A 13,717-nucleotide genomic window follows, 5' to 3' on the forward strand; every position below is an offset into this window, starting at 1 on the left:
GAAGACAACCAAGTAGAAGAGAATATACACACCACGGAACCTTAGCTCAAGAAACATTCATGAATGTGACAAAAATTAAAGTCACTCCACTTCTTTACCTTTTTATTTTGGTCACTGTGATATATACTAGGGTCTCTATTTTTTGGGTTAAGAGGGACCTTTTCACTAAAAATTTCTAGTATTTCCTTTAAAGTTATCAAAGCAAATTCTGACTCTATACCTGTGAAAAGTACTTTAAATTCTTTTCCAGAAGAACTCATTTCTATTTAAATGTGGCCTCTATGTTATTTCCATATGTGTGTGTAGCGCATGCATGTGAATAGTCATTAGACAGAAATAAACGACTTCTCCAGATTTTCTCCCTGGCGCGAATCACATGATTGATCCCTCTAGAATTAGATTCTCCTCAAAAGCCCTGGTCCATTTCATACTTAATTATCATACAAAACATTTAGGGTAGGGACCACTCTCAGGATTTAGGTGGATGGTAGTTGGTAGGTGAAAGCTTGAGGGGCTCTATAAGGAGTAACTAACTCATCAATTTTCTCATTGTTTCTGGGCTCATTCTTGCTGCATTATGGTGTGTGAATGCTCGAAGACATCAATAGATCGTGGGGAGATGAGACAGAATCAAAGCCAGACACCCTTTTCCCTTAATTATCTTAATCACTTAGATTGAAATGCTTTGGCCTGAGATTGTAGAAATACAACACACATCTGACAACCTGGATCAGTGGTTCCCACTGCTTCTGTGGAATTCCTTTAAAAGGAAAACTATGATTGTTGGAAGCTTCTAGCATCCTCTCAATCCCTGTCTCCTTTCATGGTCCAATGTTGTCATCTGAAATTTTAGATTGCATTAAAAGATGAGGGACTTGTTTTCTTCACCATTTCTGCATCATTAGAGGGTTTGTGGACGACTTCTAGTAATAGAATATGACCCCAGATAATGGAGGTGGGGCGCTCTTTAAAAACGTGTCCTGGATTGTATTAGCCCCAGTTTCCCCAGAATGATAGCTTCCTTCCTAGTCTTTGTGTTGTTTTCTTTAATTTCTCTGTCTCCAACTGAAAACAAAACAAAACAAACAACAGGGAAAGAAATGATTACCTTCTTCTGTTCTTAAATTTCAAGATTTTGAAGGTCCCTAGAGCCTTGGTCTGCAAAGTGTGGTTCCTAGACCAACCAAATTGGCCTCACCAGGAGCTTGTGAGAAACGCAGAATCCCAAGACCCACCCCAGCCCTGCTGAGTCAGAATGTGTGCTTTCAAGATCCCAGGGCAATTTGTTTGGGGTCTAAGTGCCACCCTGGAGGGCACGCTTCAATTCGACCCCAGTATGCTGTAAAGAATGTCGGCGCTGGGTTCTCCCTCCACAAACCTTGCAGGATGTAAGAGAATTCGTAAGAATTTGTAGGAGAATTGTTTATTTATAACATGTCCTCTCGACTCTCTTCCTTCCTCATTGAGAATGTGAGAATTGTCGATGGTTGGGTGTCCCTCACAGTCTATTCTGTTGTGACTTCTCCCTCAGCTAACCACGGCCACAATGAATCATTTTCTTTACCCTAAAGATCCGTGGGTAAGGAAAGTGATTTTATGCTAATATTGTCTCATTGAATGCGTAAGAGACTCACACTAATGTGACACCCTGGAAAAGTCCCATCTGATTTCCCTTATTGGCCTCAGTTTTCCCATCTGCTGAATGCAGAGATTAATACCAATTAGAATCAGAAAGAGATGAAGGTAAACATTACTTTACAAACGGAAAGAGGTGGTGAAAATGCATGGGGTTATCAATAACTCAACTGCTGGTTGACAGATATTTTAGAGTGTATAGGATTATTGGAAAGCATTCAATAAATACAGGCAAAAGCAAGCAAATTAAATTAAATCCATTTAAAAGTGTGAGTCATTTTTGGACTAGGCAATCTCTAGGACCCACTGTAAGACTGACATTCTAGAAAACTGTGCCTTGCTCAACAGCCCAAAACTTATAATTAGCCCGGTCAGGATTCAAAGCGGGGTCTTCTATACTCATTGTAACTCCTCCTTGACTGATAGGTGCCTTAGCACATCTTTGCTATTCACCTACAAAATATGATCAGAGGTTCAGATTTAGACTAGGGTCTGAATCTCCGCACAGTTACTTACTACATCAGATAACACAGGCAAGCTATTTGATCCTCAACTGCCTCATCCTTTCTGTGGGGCTCATGAGTGGTACCTGCTTCATTGGGTTATTGGGAGAATCAACCGTGGTCATGAACAGAAAGCTCCTTGAATAGCACCTGATATTATTATTATTATTGTGTTATTATTATTATTATTATTATCTGCACCACTAAACTATAGTGATTTTTTTTTTTTTGGAGTAAGATTATCCCTGAGCTAACTATTGCCAGTCCTTCTCTTTTTTTGCTGAGGAAGCCTGGCCCTGAGTTAACATCCGTGCCCATCTTCCTCTACTTTTATATCTGGGATGCCTACTACAGCATGGCGTGCCAAGCAGTGACATGTCTGCATCTGGGATCTGAAGCAGCGAACCCCGGGCCGCTGAGAAGTGGAACGTGGGAACTTAACCGCTGCACCATCGGGCCGGCCCCTAGGGATATTTTGTTTTGTTCTTGAGTCAGAAATGAGAAATTTCTTGTGAAAGCAGGTTTTCTGAGTTAATTTTTTTTTTTTTTTTTTTTTTTTGCTGAGGAAAATTTGTCCTGAGCTAACATCTATTACCAATCTTCCTCTTTTTTTGCTTGAGGAAGATTAGCCCCAAGCTAACATCTGTGCCATTCCTCCTCCACTTTATATGTGGGTAGCTGCCACAGCGTGGCTAACAAGTGGGATAGGTCCATGCCACAGACCCGAACCCAAGAACCCAGGCTACTGAAGCAGAGCTCTCTGAACTTAACCACTAAGCCTTGGGGCCAGCCTCTGGAATAATTTTTTCACTATAGTAGTTTTTTTGTTTGCTTTGTTTTGTTTTTAAATCTTGACTTGCATCCTAGAACTATAAAAATTGGTATACTTGAAATTTGCTAAGAGAGTAGAACTTGTGTGTTCTCACCACACACCCCGAAAGGTAACGATCTGAGGTGATGGATGTGTTAATTAGTATGATTGTGGTAAGCACGTCACAGTGTATACATATATTAAATCATCGCTTTGTATACCTTTTAAAAAAGCACATTGTACAACCTAATTATGTACAATTTTATTTTTCAATTATGCCTCAATAAAATTAGAGGAAAAGATAGTTTGGGCAAAAAAATTCTGAAGAAAGAAGGAACTGGGAGCCAGGAGATCAAACAGCCTGTCCTTCTGTTCTTCCTTCTCCTGGTGTTTATTCTCTTTTCTGCCCGTAGAGGCACTCAGGCTGTCAGCTTCATAGGAAAGATGACCAGTTCTCCCAGTGTAAACCCAGCCCCTAAACCATCACTGCTTTAGATTTCTGTAAAACCAGTTGCTCCACAAAGAGTTACTTTTTAAAAAGTCAGACCAAACCTGCCTGTGCTGCCCTTTTCCCATCTCGACTGGAGAGAAGTCCAATGCCTATGGAGGCACCAGGTTATTGGAATCCCCTAGGCATTAGTAACGTTCTAGAACTTTCCGCCATCATACTCACTTCATTTTGCACATAACTGGAGGTGGGCCCAGGTCTTTTCAGTGTGGCCTCTCCAGCCCCCAGAGCCTCTGCCTGTGTTCCCACCAAGCTTCTTCCCCACTAGTGCTGCTTCCCTTGGAGAACACATCTGTGCTCTTCAGAGAATCTGCCAGACCCGTTTCCAACCCTGTGTTAGACACTCACTCTCATTAGGAGCTCCTTCTGTGCTCTCCTTTGCTCTGGCCAACCGAAGCCGAGGTGGCGTTGTATCTTCCTGGTGCCCCAGCCCTCCTTTAAAATGACCTGTACCCTCAAAAGGCTCTTTACAATCCTCTTCTTGCCCTAAAACCACAGAAGCCTAGGACTTAAAAATACAAATCTTAGCCTCTGTGGCTGTGGAGAGAAGACTGTGTCCTTCTTGAGTCCATGCAGCCAAAAACACAAGTGACATTTTTTTCCCCGGATAAAGTGCTTCTACAATCATGTTCTCATCGATCTGCACCAAAAAAATCTCAGAGGGGCACGCACTACTTTTTTTCCCATATTGCATATGAGGAAGCTGAGGCCCAGAAAGGTGAAATGGTTTTTCTAATGGAACACAGCACGTACGTGACAGGGCCTGACTTCTAGCTTCACAGTCAGCTCCCCTTAGCTTTAGACAAGAAAACAAGTGTAGAGGGAACTGGGGAGATTACTAAAATGTTGGAGAAACTAAAATGACAAAAGTGGACTGTTCTCAAGGTTTCAAGGTCATGGAGATGCCCTTGGATTTGAATCTCCAAAACTCAGAGGTTTTTGGTGGAATATTCAAACTGGGGACAGATTCACAGTGCTTATCTCCTTTTCCATTTAAACTTTTTTGTGTATTCAGCGTTAGCAATAGGAACTGTGGCTAAATGAAATGTTTGCAGGTGTATGTTCATGAATCCCCCTTTGAAAATGAAAAGGACCAAGATAGACCCTTTCAAAGAATTCTCTAGTCAAACTATTTGTTTATTTGCTGCTTGGTTGTTTATATCCCACCTCATCCTACAATTTGCCACAGTCTCTTGAAGTAGGCATGATACAGTACTAAAATATAAATAAAAATAACACTGGGGCAGGGAAAAATATGGATCTGAACGGGATTTGCACAATTCTAGAGTTTTAGAACTGAATGGGGGGAAGGGAGGTAAAATACCAATGGAAAGCAAGTCAGTCCCCTCTCTAGGTGGTAAAACTGAAATGTAAATTATATTATGAGCTTTCAGACAGCCAAGCTCAAGATAGATGGCCCATCCCGATGTAAAGGCCAAGAGCACAGCATCGCGTCCCTTAGGCTTAGCTGGGTGCCCAGTGTGTAGCCATCATTAGCCATCTGAGGGTTGAATGAAAGACATGAGTAAGCTCTTTAGTGAAGTCAGAAATAGGGATTTTAATAGGAACACCTTATTTCTGCATGTTATGTTTAACTATTCAGAAAACACTCATGGCTGGATTCCATAAGACCCTTCCAGCAACTTCTTAAGATGAGCAGCAAGAATAGCTGATTGCTGTGCATTTCCACCTTAATTTACATGTCTAAAGGGAAGCATCCCGGTAAGCATAGTTAAAAAAATTAATAATTATAAGTAATAAATAATATACAATCATGCGTCACTTAATGATGGGGATACATTCTGAGAAATGCGCCATTAGGCGATTTTGTCATTGTGCAAACATCATAGAGTGTACTTAGTACACCTAGGTGGTATGATCTACTGCACGCCTAGGCTACATGGCACTAATTTGATGAGACCACCGTCATATATGTGGTCTGTCATTGACTGAAATGTGGTTATGCAGTGTATGACTGTATATAATTACTGTTTGATAATTATCAATAATTAAAATATTAATAATTATGAACTGTAGAGATGAATACTAGTGCAATTTATTGAAAAACCTGAAGACACAACTCTATTTCCTGCAGAGGCAGGGCACATATGTTCAGAGAAATATTCATACAGTGCGATGTGACTTTTCAGTGTTAGCTGACATGTTAAAATCACCTGAGTGGCTTTCCAGGCATACCTGTGCTGGGAACCACTCTCAAAGATTCTGACGTAAATGATTGGGGAATGGACCCGGTCATTGGTATTTTATTAAAAAAATAAATCTCAGCTGATCGTAATGGGCAATGAAGGTTGAGAATGTCTGCCTTATAGCCAGCAGATGCCCCAGAGCCTACAGATAGAATTAATTTGACTTTGTCCCACTGCCATCTTGGGGCATCTTGGCTGCTGTCTGCCAGACCAGAAGACCAACTTCTCAGGCTGTGGGGATTTTTAGTAGATAAGCTTTGGAAGGTGTTAATTATATATCAGAGTGTGTGTGTGTGTGTGTGTGTGTGTGTGTGTTTGTGTTTGTTAGATTCACTATGCATAGCCTTGGATACAAGGAAAAACTTCCTATGAGTGATATCAACCCTGAGTTTTATATCACAATAGTTACATGACAGAATTAAGAGGCCAAAGAATGAGGAATGACTGGAATCTTTAACAGAAAAATGTGAAACCAGTATTACTTGATGGGAGAACATTTCCCGTCTGCCCCCCCCCCCCCCCCGCACCAAACACCACCTATGCCAGAAATTTGCTCTGTGTCTTTATATCCAGTTCCTCACATCCCTGCCAGCAACACTGGCTGACTATTCTTTTAATTTGACTCTTAGAATTCAGCCATGGGTGATTTTTAGAAGAAAGAAAATTGCAATGAGATGAAATTTAGCCTGAGAAGAGAAGCGGGATATAAGGATGATATGGCAGGTCACAGGACTAATTTAAATGTACCACCAGCTGAGTCAGATCCAGAGTCTAGATGGTTCGTCTACAAAAACCATCGTAAAGCATAATGAAGTCTGGTAATCGAATAAAAAGAGAGAAAGATCATGGCACACGCCATTCCACCATCCCAGGTCATTGTTAAAGCAGAATATAATGGTCCCTCTCAAGCTTTGATTCCAAAGGGGTATCCAAATACTGTAATATTTTGGCTTGGAGGAACTGCAGATTCAGAACAATATTAGGAAATTCCTCCACAGAGATGTCACACACCATTGCTGACTGAATACCCTTAAATGAGTGCCCAAGCAGAATCTTAGAGAATGAATAAGAGTCAGGGTCTTGAGCCAACCCAACTACATTCGGATTTTACCTCCACCACTTACCAGCTCACTCATGCTACATAACCTGTCTATGCCTTAGCTTTCTCGTCTATAAGGATGGGGAGAGTAGGAGGGCTTGTGAGGAAAATTAAATGAATTAGTATATAGGTACAGCACTTGGAAACCACCTGTCATGCATAAGTGCTCAATCAACATTGGGTCATAGCTCTTGGTGTCAACATTCCAACATTCCAAAGGGTCAAGACAAACATTGCCTTCTCCCTTGGGCTCAGTAATTTACCACTTCAATCTTTTTCTGAAATTAGTAATCCTCCCTTCTCCCACAAAGCCTCCCCCTGTCAAACAGTCTTCCTGGGAAATGTGGGCTTTGAAATAAAAAATGAGAATTAACTTGTGGGAGATTTCTCAGCAAGGTTCCCCAAATGTCTCCATGATAAGAATTATGTGGAACCACGAGTCCCTCCCAGAAGCACCCATCTCTTAGAAGAGGATATGAAGGGTGTCCCCTGGAGCTGGTCAATAGCCCGGCCTGGGTTCTTGTTAAATATACAGATTATCAGGCTTCTTGCCTGGAAATTTTTATTCAGATGTTCAGGATTGAAACTTCAGAATCTATTTTTAATAAGAATTCTAGGTAGTTCTTGTCTTCAGGGAAGTTTGAGAAATTCTGCAGTAGAGGGAGAGGTAGAACATAGAAAGGAATTCTAGGTGAAAAAAATTGGTCAAGAGAATTAGATGTAGACATAGAAGGAAAAATGGAAAGACTCAGCAAAGATGATCATGAGTAAATCCATGGGCGGTGGTGAAATAGGAGGAACAAGTGAAGAAGCAAATACAGGGAGCATCAAGTTGTGGCCAGTGTAGACCAGCTTTTCTTTCAGAGAGAGATTTGAAGTCCATTCTGTTAGAAGGCCTCCAGAAAGCAGAACTAACCCTTCGTGGGCAATGTATGGTCTTTCTGTGGCTACATCCTCAGCGGCCACGTAGCTAGGTTGCCCTAGAGGACAGCATGGTGGTGAAATAGAAGTTGCAAGAAGCAGTAAAAGCTGTAAGAGATTCAGTGATTCAACTCCCTCTCCATTCTGATTTGTACCGTACCCACTGCTTCTCAGCTAGGCCTGATAATAGAATTATCGGCCAAGCATTTTCTCAACTACCTCTTTCCAGACCCTGAGCCAGACCAGTCAAGCCACAACTCTGAGGAGTAGAGCTCAGCATTAGCACTCTGTCAACCTCTCTCTATGAGTCCAAGGAGCAGCCAAGGTGAGACCCATTCAATTAGATAAGTTGTCCTCAATCGTGGCTGCGTGTTAGAATCATCTGGAGATCTTTAGCAACTACTGATGCCTGAAACCCACTAACGGAGATTCCCATTTAATTGGTCCTGGGTGTAGCCTGGTCACTAGGAATTTTAGAAACACACCAGGCGTTTACTGTGTGCAGCCAAGGTTGAGAACTATCAGGCCAGACTTTCTTTATCATCTACAACCGCTGAACAAACCGGTTCGCTGAGAAGCAGGTGCCTTTGAAGTCTGTGACGTGAGTGAGGAGCAGACTAGGATTAGCATAAGAGGACAGGCCTGGTACCAGCCTCCTTTCTCCTCTTGAGAGGTGACCCCACCATCAAGAGCTCACCCTTGTTGCTCTGATCATTTAATTCTCCTGAACTGGTTTGGCAATGGCAGACTTCTCAGCTACATCATAAATCTCTTTGATCACACCTCTCTCTGGTCATTTGGGGTAAATGATTTCACAGAAAGGGTCATAGATGATCCGTTTATAGACAAAGATAGATCGTTTGTCTTAAAGGTCAAGTGGGGAGAAACAGAACCGTATATAAAAATGGCACAACATAGTGGACATAGACACCACTATGAAACCTGACCCTTATAATTCCCCCTGAATTCCTCTGTCGGCCTGACAAGTGGGGTATCCCTCACCAGGCCATTATTTGGCAGGAATTTCCTGTTTCATTTTACTTATAATCGATTGATGAAAGGGTCCTTTAGAGGGTGGGGTGAGCACACAAGCTGAGTCTGGGGCATTAATGGGCTGTATAGAAAGACACTTGTCTGAGAAGTTAGGGTTACCTTCCTGGGGGGTTACCCTAGTGGGATTGCTTGTGTGGCTTGAAAAAACTCAGTACAGAATTGATACATCTTTTTACAAATATTTTTGCAACTCCTCTTTGGCACTGCTGCGGAGTCCATGACATATTCTTTAAAATATCAGTATTGTTGATGACTCAATGTAGTCTTTGATGTAGATTTGCTTTGATAGAAGTCATCTGAGCCAGTTCTTTTGAAGACAGTGAGTCATCAAAGGGGTTAATCCCCTTTGTTCAGAAATTTGCTGAGGAATCATAAAGATCTTCTAAAAAAAAATCCGAAATACATAGGTTACCAAAAAAGAAAATAAGGAAGGAAAGAAAGAAGGAAGTGGAGAAATGGTAGCATTTTTTTCACTGTATATAGTGTCAAAAAAGAAGAATGCTGGGGAAAACTATCATATTTTGTAAAGTTCTGGAACAATTAAAGAAAAAGATCTAATTTCTTTATAATCATACTTGTAGGTTGTGTTTTACAAGTTTTCCCTCTGCATTCAGTCACTATTTTATGTCTGTGGTTGTTTGCCTCCCATGGCTTTCCTCATGGCTAGCAGGCTGGACAGCTCCTTAGGGACAATGCAGCAGTGGGATGCAAGGTAGCAGTATTAGAGTCACCCAACTAATGAGGCCCCCTCATAGATGAGTGAATAGCCTCAATGATCTTGCCCCTCTGGACTCTTGGTTATGGTAGCGTTCTTCCTGGGAGCATGCTGTAAATAGAGGTCCTTCCAGATGCTTGTTTGGTCCACCCTGGTCAAGCCAACATTCAGAGGCTGACCCCGTGGGCAAGTGGTTAAGTTTGCACACTCTGCTTTGGCGGCCCAGAGTTTTTCGGGTTCGAATCCTGGCTGTGGACCTACCACTGCTCATCGCGCCATGCTGAGGCAGCGTCCCGCATAGCTGGACTACAAGAACCTACAAATAGAATATACAGCTATGTACAGGGGACTCTGGGGAGAAGAAAAAGAAAAAAAAAAACAAGATTGGCAACAGATGGTAGCTCAGGGCCAATCTTTAAACAAAAAACAATAATATTCAACCCAAATATCTTCATTTTCAGGGGTATTAATTTTACTGCTCCTCAAACCTTGGCCATTTGAAGTCAAATATTGATGGGAATCAGAAAGTTTGCATCAGAGCAAAAAGATAGCAAAGATCCAAGAATGCTAACTTTTATTGTTTTAAGAGAGGTGATAAATGAACTTAGTTGTGACTTCTGTTACATGAAAGAGGAACATAAAAAATACTATTCTCAGAGCATGTATAATTTTGTTTAGATTTCATTGGTGTGGAAATGACTAGAATTTTCAATTGAATGTTAAATTCTAGTGAATTTTCAAATGGTAGCTCTATTTATATTCCAGGGTGTACCTCTTGCAAGAGTAAAACTTTCTTAAGATGTTTTAAGAAATGCTCGATCATTAGATACTTTCTGAAACACAGAGACATTTGAAAAGGACCAATCAAACTAAGACCAAAAAAGGCATTTATCTTGGTTCTTGATGATTCATATGCACAGTAAAATGTAACAAATGGGAACTAGAAGCCTCTAGACTGCTGTTTCTAAGGCATTTAAGAGCTTAGCCAATCTCATCGGGGCATTTTTATAATCTGCCTGACACAGACGGACTTATTTCTCGAAAAATAAACAGTACTGTTAGAACACATTATATTGTGGAAATGCCACAGTTGGAAACATCTTAAGAGAGTTTTATCATCTTTCTGGATTTACTAAATCAAAGTAAAATAGCATTTCCCATTTTTATTTTCTTTTAAATAATGCATCATTAAAAATAATTTGGCAAGAAAGGGTTTATTTCAATTAATGAGTTGTCTTACCTTCTTTATGTAGCAAACCTAGTTTGGTAAGGAAATTACCAAATAACATGACACTATGTAACATTCTCTTCTGAAATGACAGCATTTCTTTTTCTTTCCTTTTTAAAAATTTTTTTGATATTATACTATAATAATAAAGTCTAGAATTTTATGATCTTCCTAGCTACTTGCAGTATACTCTTTTTCCAAATAGATAGTCTGTATATATTTTTTTAAAATATAGTTTCCCTTTAGCATAGAAATCCATGTAAGCACTGTTTGAAATGCCCTAGACTTAGAAACATATTCTGGCATGACATTTTGGTAACACGTAGCATTAATATTCTGGTGCAACAGCTTGTACATGGTCCATATTCTGACATCGCCATGGTTTCGTTGAAGAGGTCCCCGCATGCCTATTTCATGGTCTCTCTAAACTCTCTGAGATATAGTGACACATTTCCTTGCAACATCCATTCAAACGCAGCACCCTCCCCTCCCCTCATCTGAATACATCGAACCAATTGGCACAGAGCACATTTCCCCCTGAGCGAGCAGTATTGTGAATTTTATCTTCTCTTCCAGAAATCAGTTCGTCTTCGTTGCAGCAGATGAAATTTCTTGTAACACCTCTGCAGGTAACAAACATTGCTACTTCTTGATGCCTCCATCCAATTCTCAGTATCCTTTTTTTTTTTTTTTCCTTCACGTGCTGCAGTTGGTCACTCTAGAAAGTTTAGTTAAAAAAAAAAAAACAGAGTCCGTCTATCTTTGGAGTACAGCGGAAGCCTCTAGGCTCTGCTGTCTGAAAAGGCATTAGGCATTTTGCTAACTTTGATAATTTATTTCCAGTTTTAATAATACATGAGCCAGAAAAGTAAGACTATGTGGAAGAAGCCACAGTAAAATCTTATGGTGTAATCAGTGCTCTTATGTTGAAATACTAAACAGGGGCAATTAGGGACACAGACATGGGACTTCTGTGATTTTTGACATATTATGTCTGGGTTCCCACCGATTTATATGTGAATTATTTGGGATCTTTATGGAATGACTGGTATATATTAGAGGCCTAAAAGATTGAATCCATAAAGCTAGAGACATTGGAGAATATAGCTATCTGTCTTATAAGAAGGGGATCTTCCTTCTATTGGTTAAAGATCCTCTATTTCCTTTTTTTTAAAGCATATATTCCAAGTAGCAGGACTTAGAGAGACAAAGTCTTCTGCTTTTGAAATCAGGGCATTAGCAAATGGAAATTGCATAGTTGCATGATGTGTCCATCAAAATAATGCTTGTCTTTTTGCTTTGATGTGGTTCAGAACAGTTATATTTGGACTTTCGTTAGCATGGAATTACTTGATTAAATGTCAAGATAGGTGAGTGTCTTAAACTAACAACAGATTTTTTTTTTTTGCTTTTAAGCCTAAACTATGACCAAAACTATTGCTAGGAGACCTAATCAATATGTTGCTTTTCGCCGACAAGAGGGGACTTCCCAGCTCATCCATGTGTAGTTGAGTATGCCATGACCTTTAAAGGCGTACGTTAAACTGAACCTTACAAATAGATTTCATCTCTAACCAATCGCATCTTATCAATGGAACAGTAAACAAAGGCTTATCTGCTAACGCTTCACTCCCTACTTGCAGTCTTTGGAGAGAAAGAACTAAAGGGAGGACAGACAGCTAGGAACATGTCCCCAGCCCTCTCTCTTCTACAAGGCAGGGTCACAGAAAGAAAACTCTACATCAGTTCATTGATACAGTCCATCTCAATATTTTTAATGGTTTAAAGTCTTACCCAGCGAGTTCAAGAGGTATGCATTCTCCCATTTTAAAGTGACAGCTTAGACTCAGATAACTCTGTTTCTCCTTGCGAGAGGTGGTGACATCCATAACACATCACTAATGCCAAATAGTAGAAGATGGATAGTTGCATTGCTGGAGGTGGCAGGCGAATTTTCCTGGGATACAAATGTTATTTAACATTTGCAGAACCTTAAGAGAATGGAGCATGCAACAAAAGGGGAAATTGCTTGGGGTGGGGAGGAATGTTGGTTCAAAATGTTCATAGACATCATTTGTGGGTATGCTAGTCTTCCAGAACCTCTATCTTCCCTGTTAAACTGTATGCATGGTCCACTGTGTCTTAGATTATGTTTCGACATCATAGATCAAACATTGCAAAGTTGCAACCTGAAAGGTAGCTATTGATTTTGTCCCATGACTTAACAAACCCTGCCTTGTAAGCAAGTGGTCCCCACGCACTATTCCTAAAAGAGGCTGCAGATAATGAAAGTTTGCTTGAGTAGAGCGAGTGTTTTCACCTACCTTATCTAATTTAGGATGGCTGCTCAGTAAATTCTTAATGAATTGCTATTGATCAAATTTCAAATTGAGAGAGATATCGCTGTTGCTTTGATGGCCATATTAATAATATGTTGTATGCTTCATAAGGTTCAATTTGAACTCTGAATTTTGAATCAAGCATGAAAAAGGAGACACCCATATCAATCAAATGTCAATTTATCTCCCATCCAGTCCACGCTCCTCATAGAGTGAAAATGAAAAATCAGAACTGCTCGGTCAACAAAGGTTGTGACTCACAGTGTTAAAGAGGAAGTCTTCCAGGGTCTTATCTCCCACATGGTGGAAAAACCGAGGGCACCTGTGTTCTAATCATCACAACTGTCCGGAGGTCTCACCTCCATAGACAGAACAACACTCCTAAGGGTGGGTCTGTTGAATCCTAGTATACTGGATTTCGGTGTTTAGCAAAAGGCAACTTCTCCCTTTTTAAATGAAGAAAGAAATCAACAAGATGCTTAAAATCTAAGTTTTGAAGACTTAATGGGTTTTATAATTGAAATTCTTACAAAGATGTGTTATTCTGACATGGATGCCTGGTCGGGGCAGAGCTGGCCTGATGGTTTTGTCTTTGGCTTGGGCTAGAGAGGGTGAGACGGAATTCAGCAAACAGTAGCAGTGCCAGCACTGAAGGATTTTTTTTTTTCAGTTCCCAAAGGAAAAGTCATGATTTTTAC

At 40.4% G+C, this 13,717-nt stretch overlaps 1 protein-coding gene across 11 annotated transcripts in view; it reads left to right on the forward strand.

Moving 5' to 3' along the window:
- Positions 1–13,717, forward strand: part of RBFOX1 (RNA binding fox-1 homolog 1) — a 1,010,377-nt gene that overhangs the window by 980,016 nt on the left and 16,644 nt on the right. For 6 of the 11 annotated variants that reach the window (XM_046668741.1, XM_046668738.1, XM_046668731.1 and 3 more), the window contains one exon: positions 11,257–11,309. The exons of the other annotated variants lie outside the window; for them this stretch is intronic. In XM_046668741.1, coding sequence (XP_046524697.1) covers positions 11,257–11,309 — 53 coding nt within the window. The remainder of the gene's footprint in view (positions 1–11,256; positions 11,310–13,717) is intronic. 11 annotated transcript variants of the gene reach the window in all.

Source organism: Equus quagga, chromosome 7 (genome assembly GCF_021613505.1).
Source record: "Equus quagga isolate Etosha38 chromosome 7, UCLA_HA_Equagga_1.0, whole genome shotgun sequence".
Classification (NCBI taxonomy): Eukaryota; Metazoa; Chordata; class Mammalia; order Perissodactyla; family Equidae; genus Equus; species Equus quagga.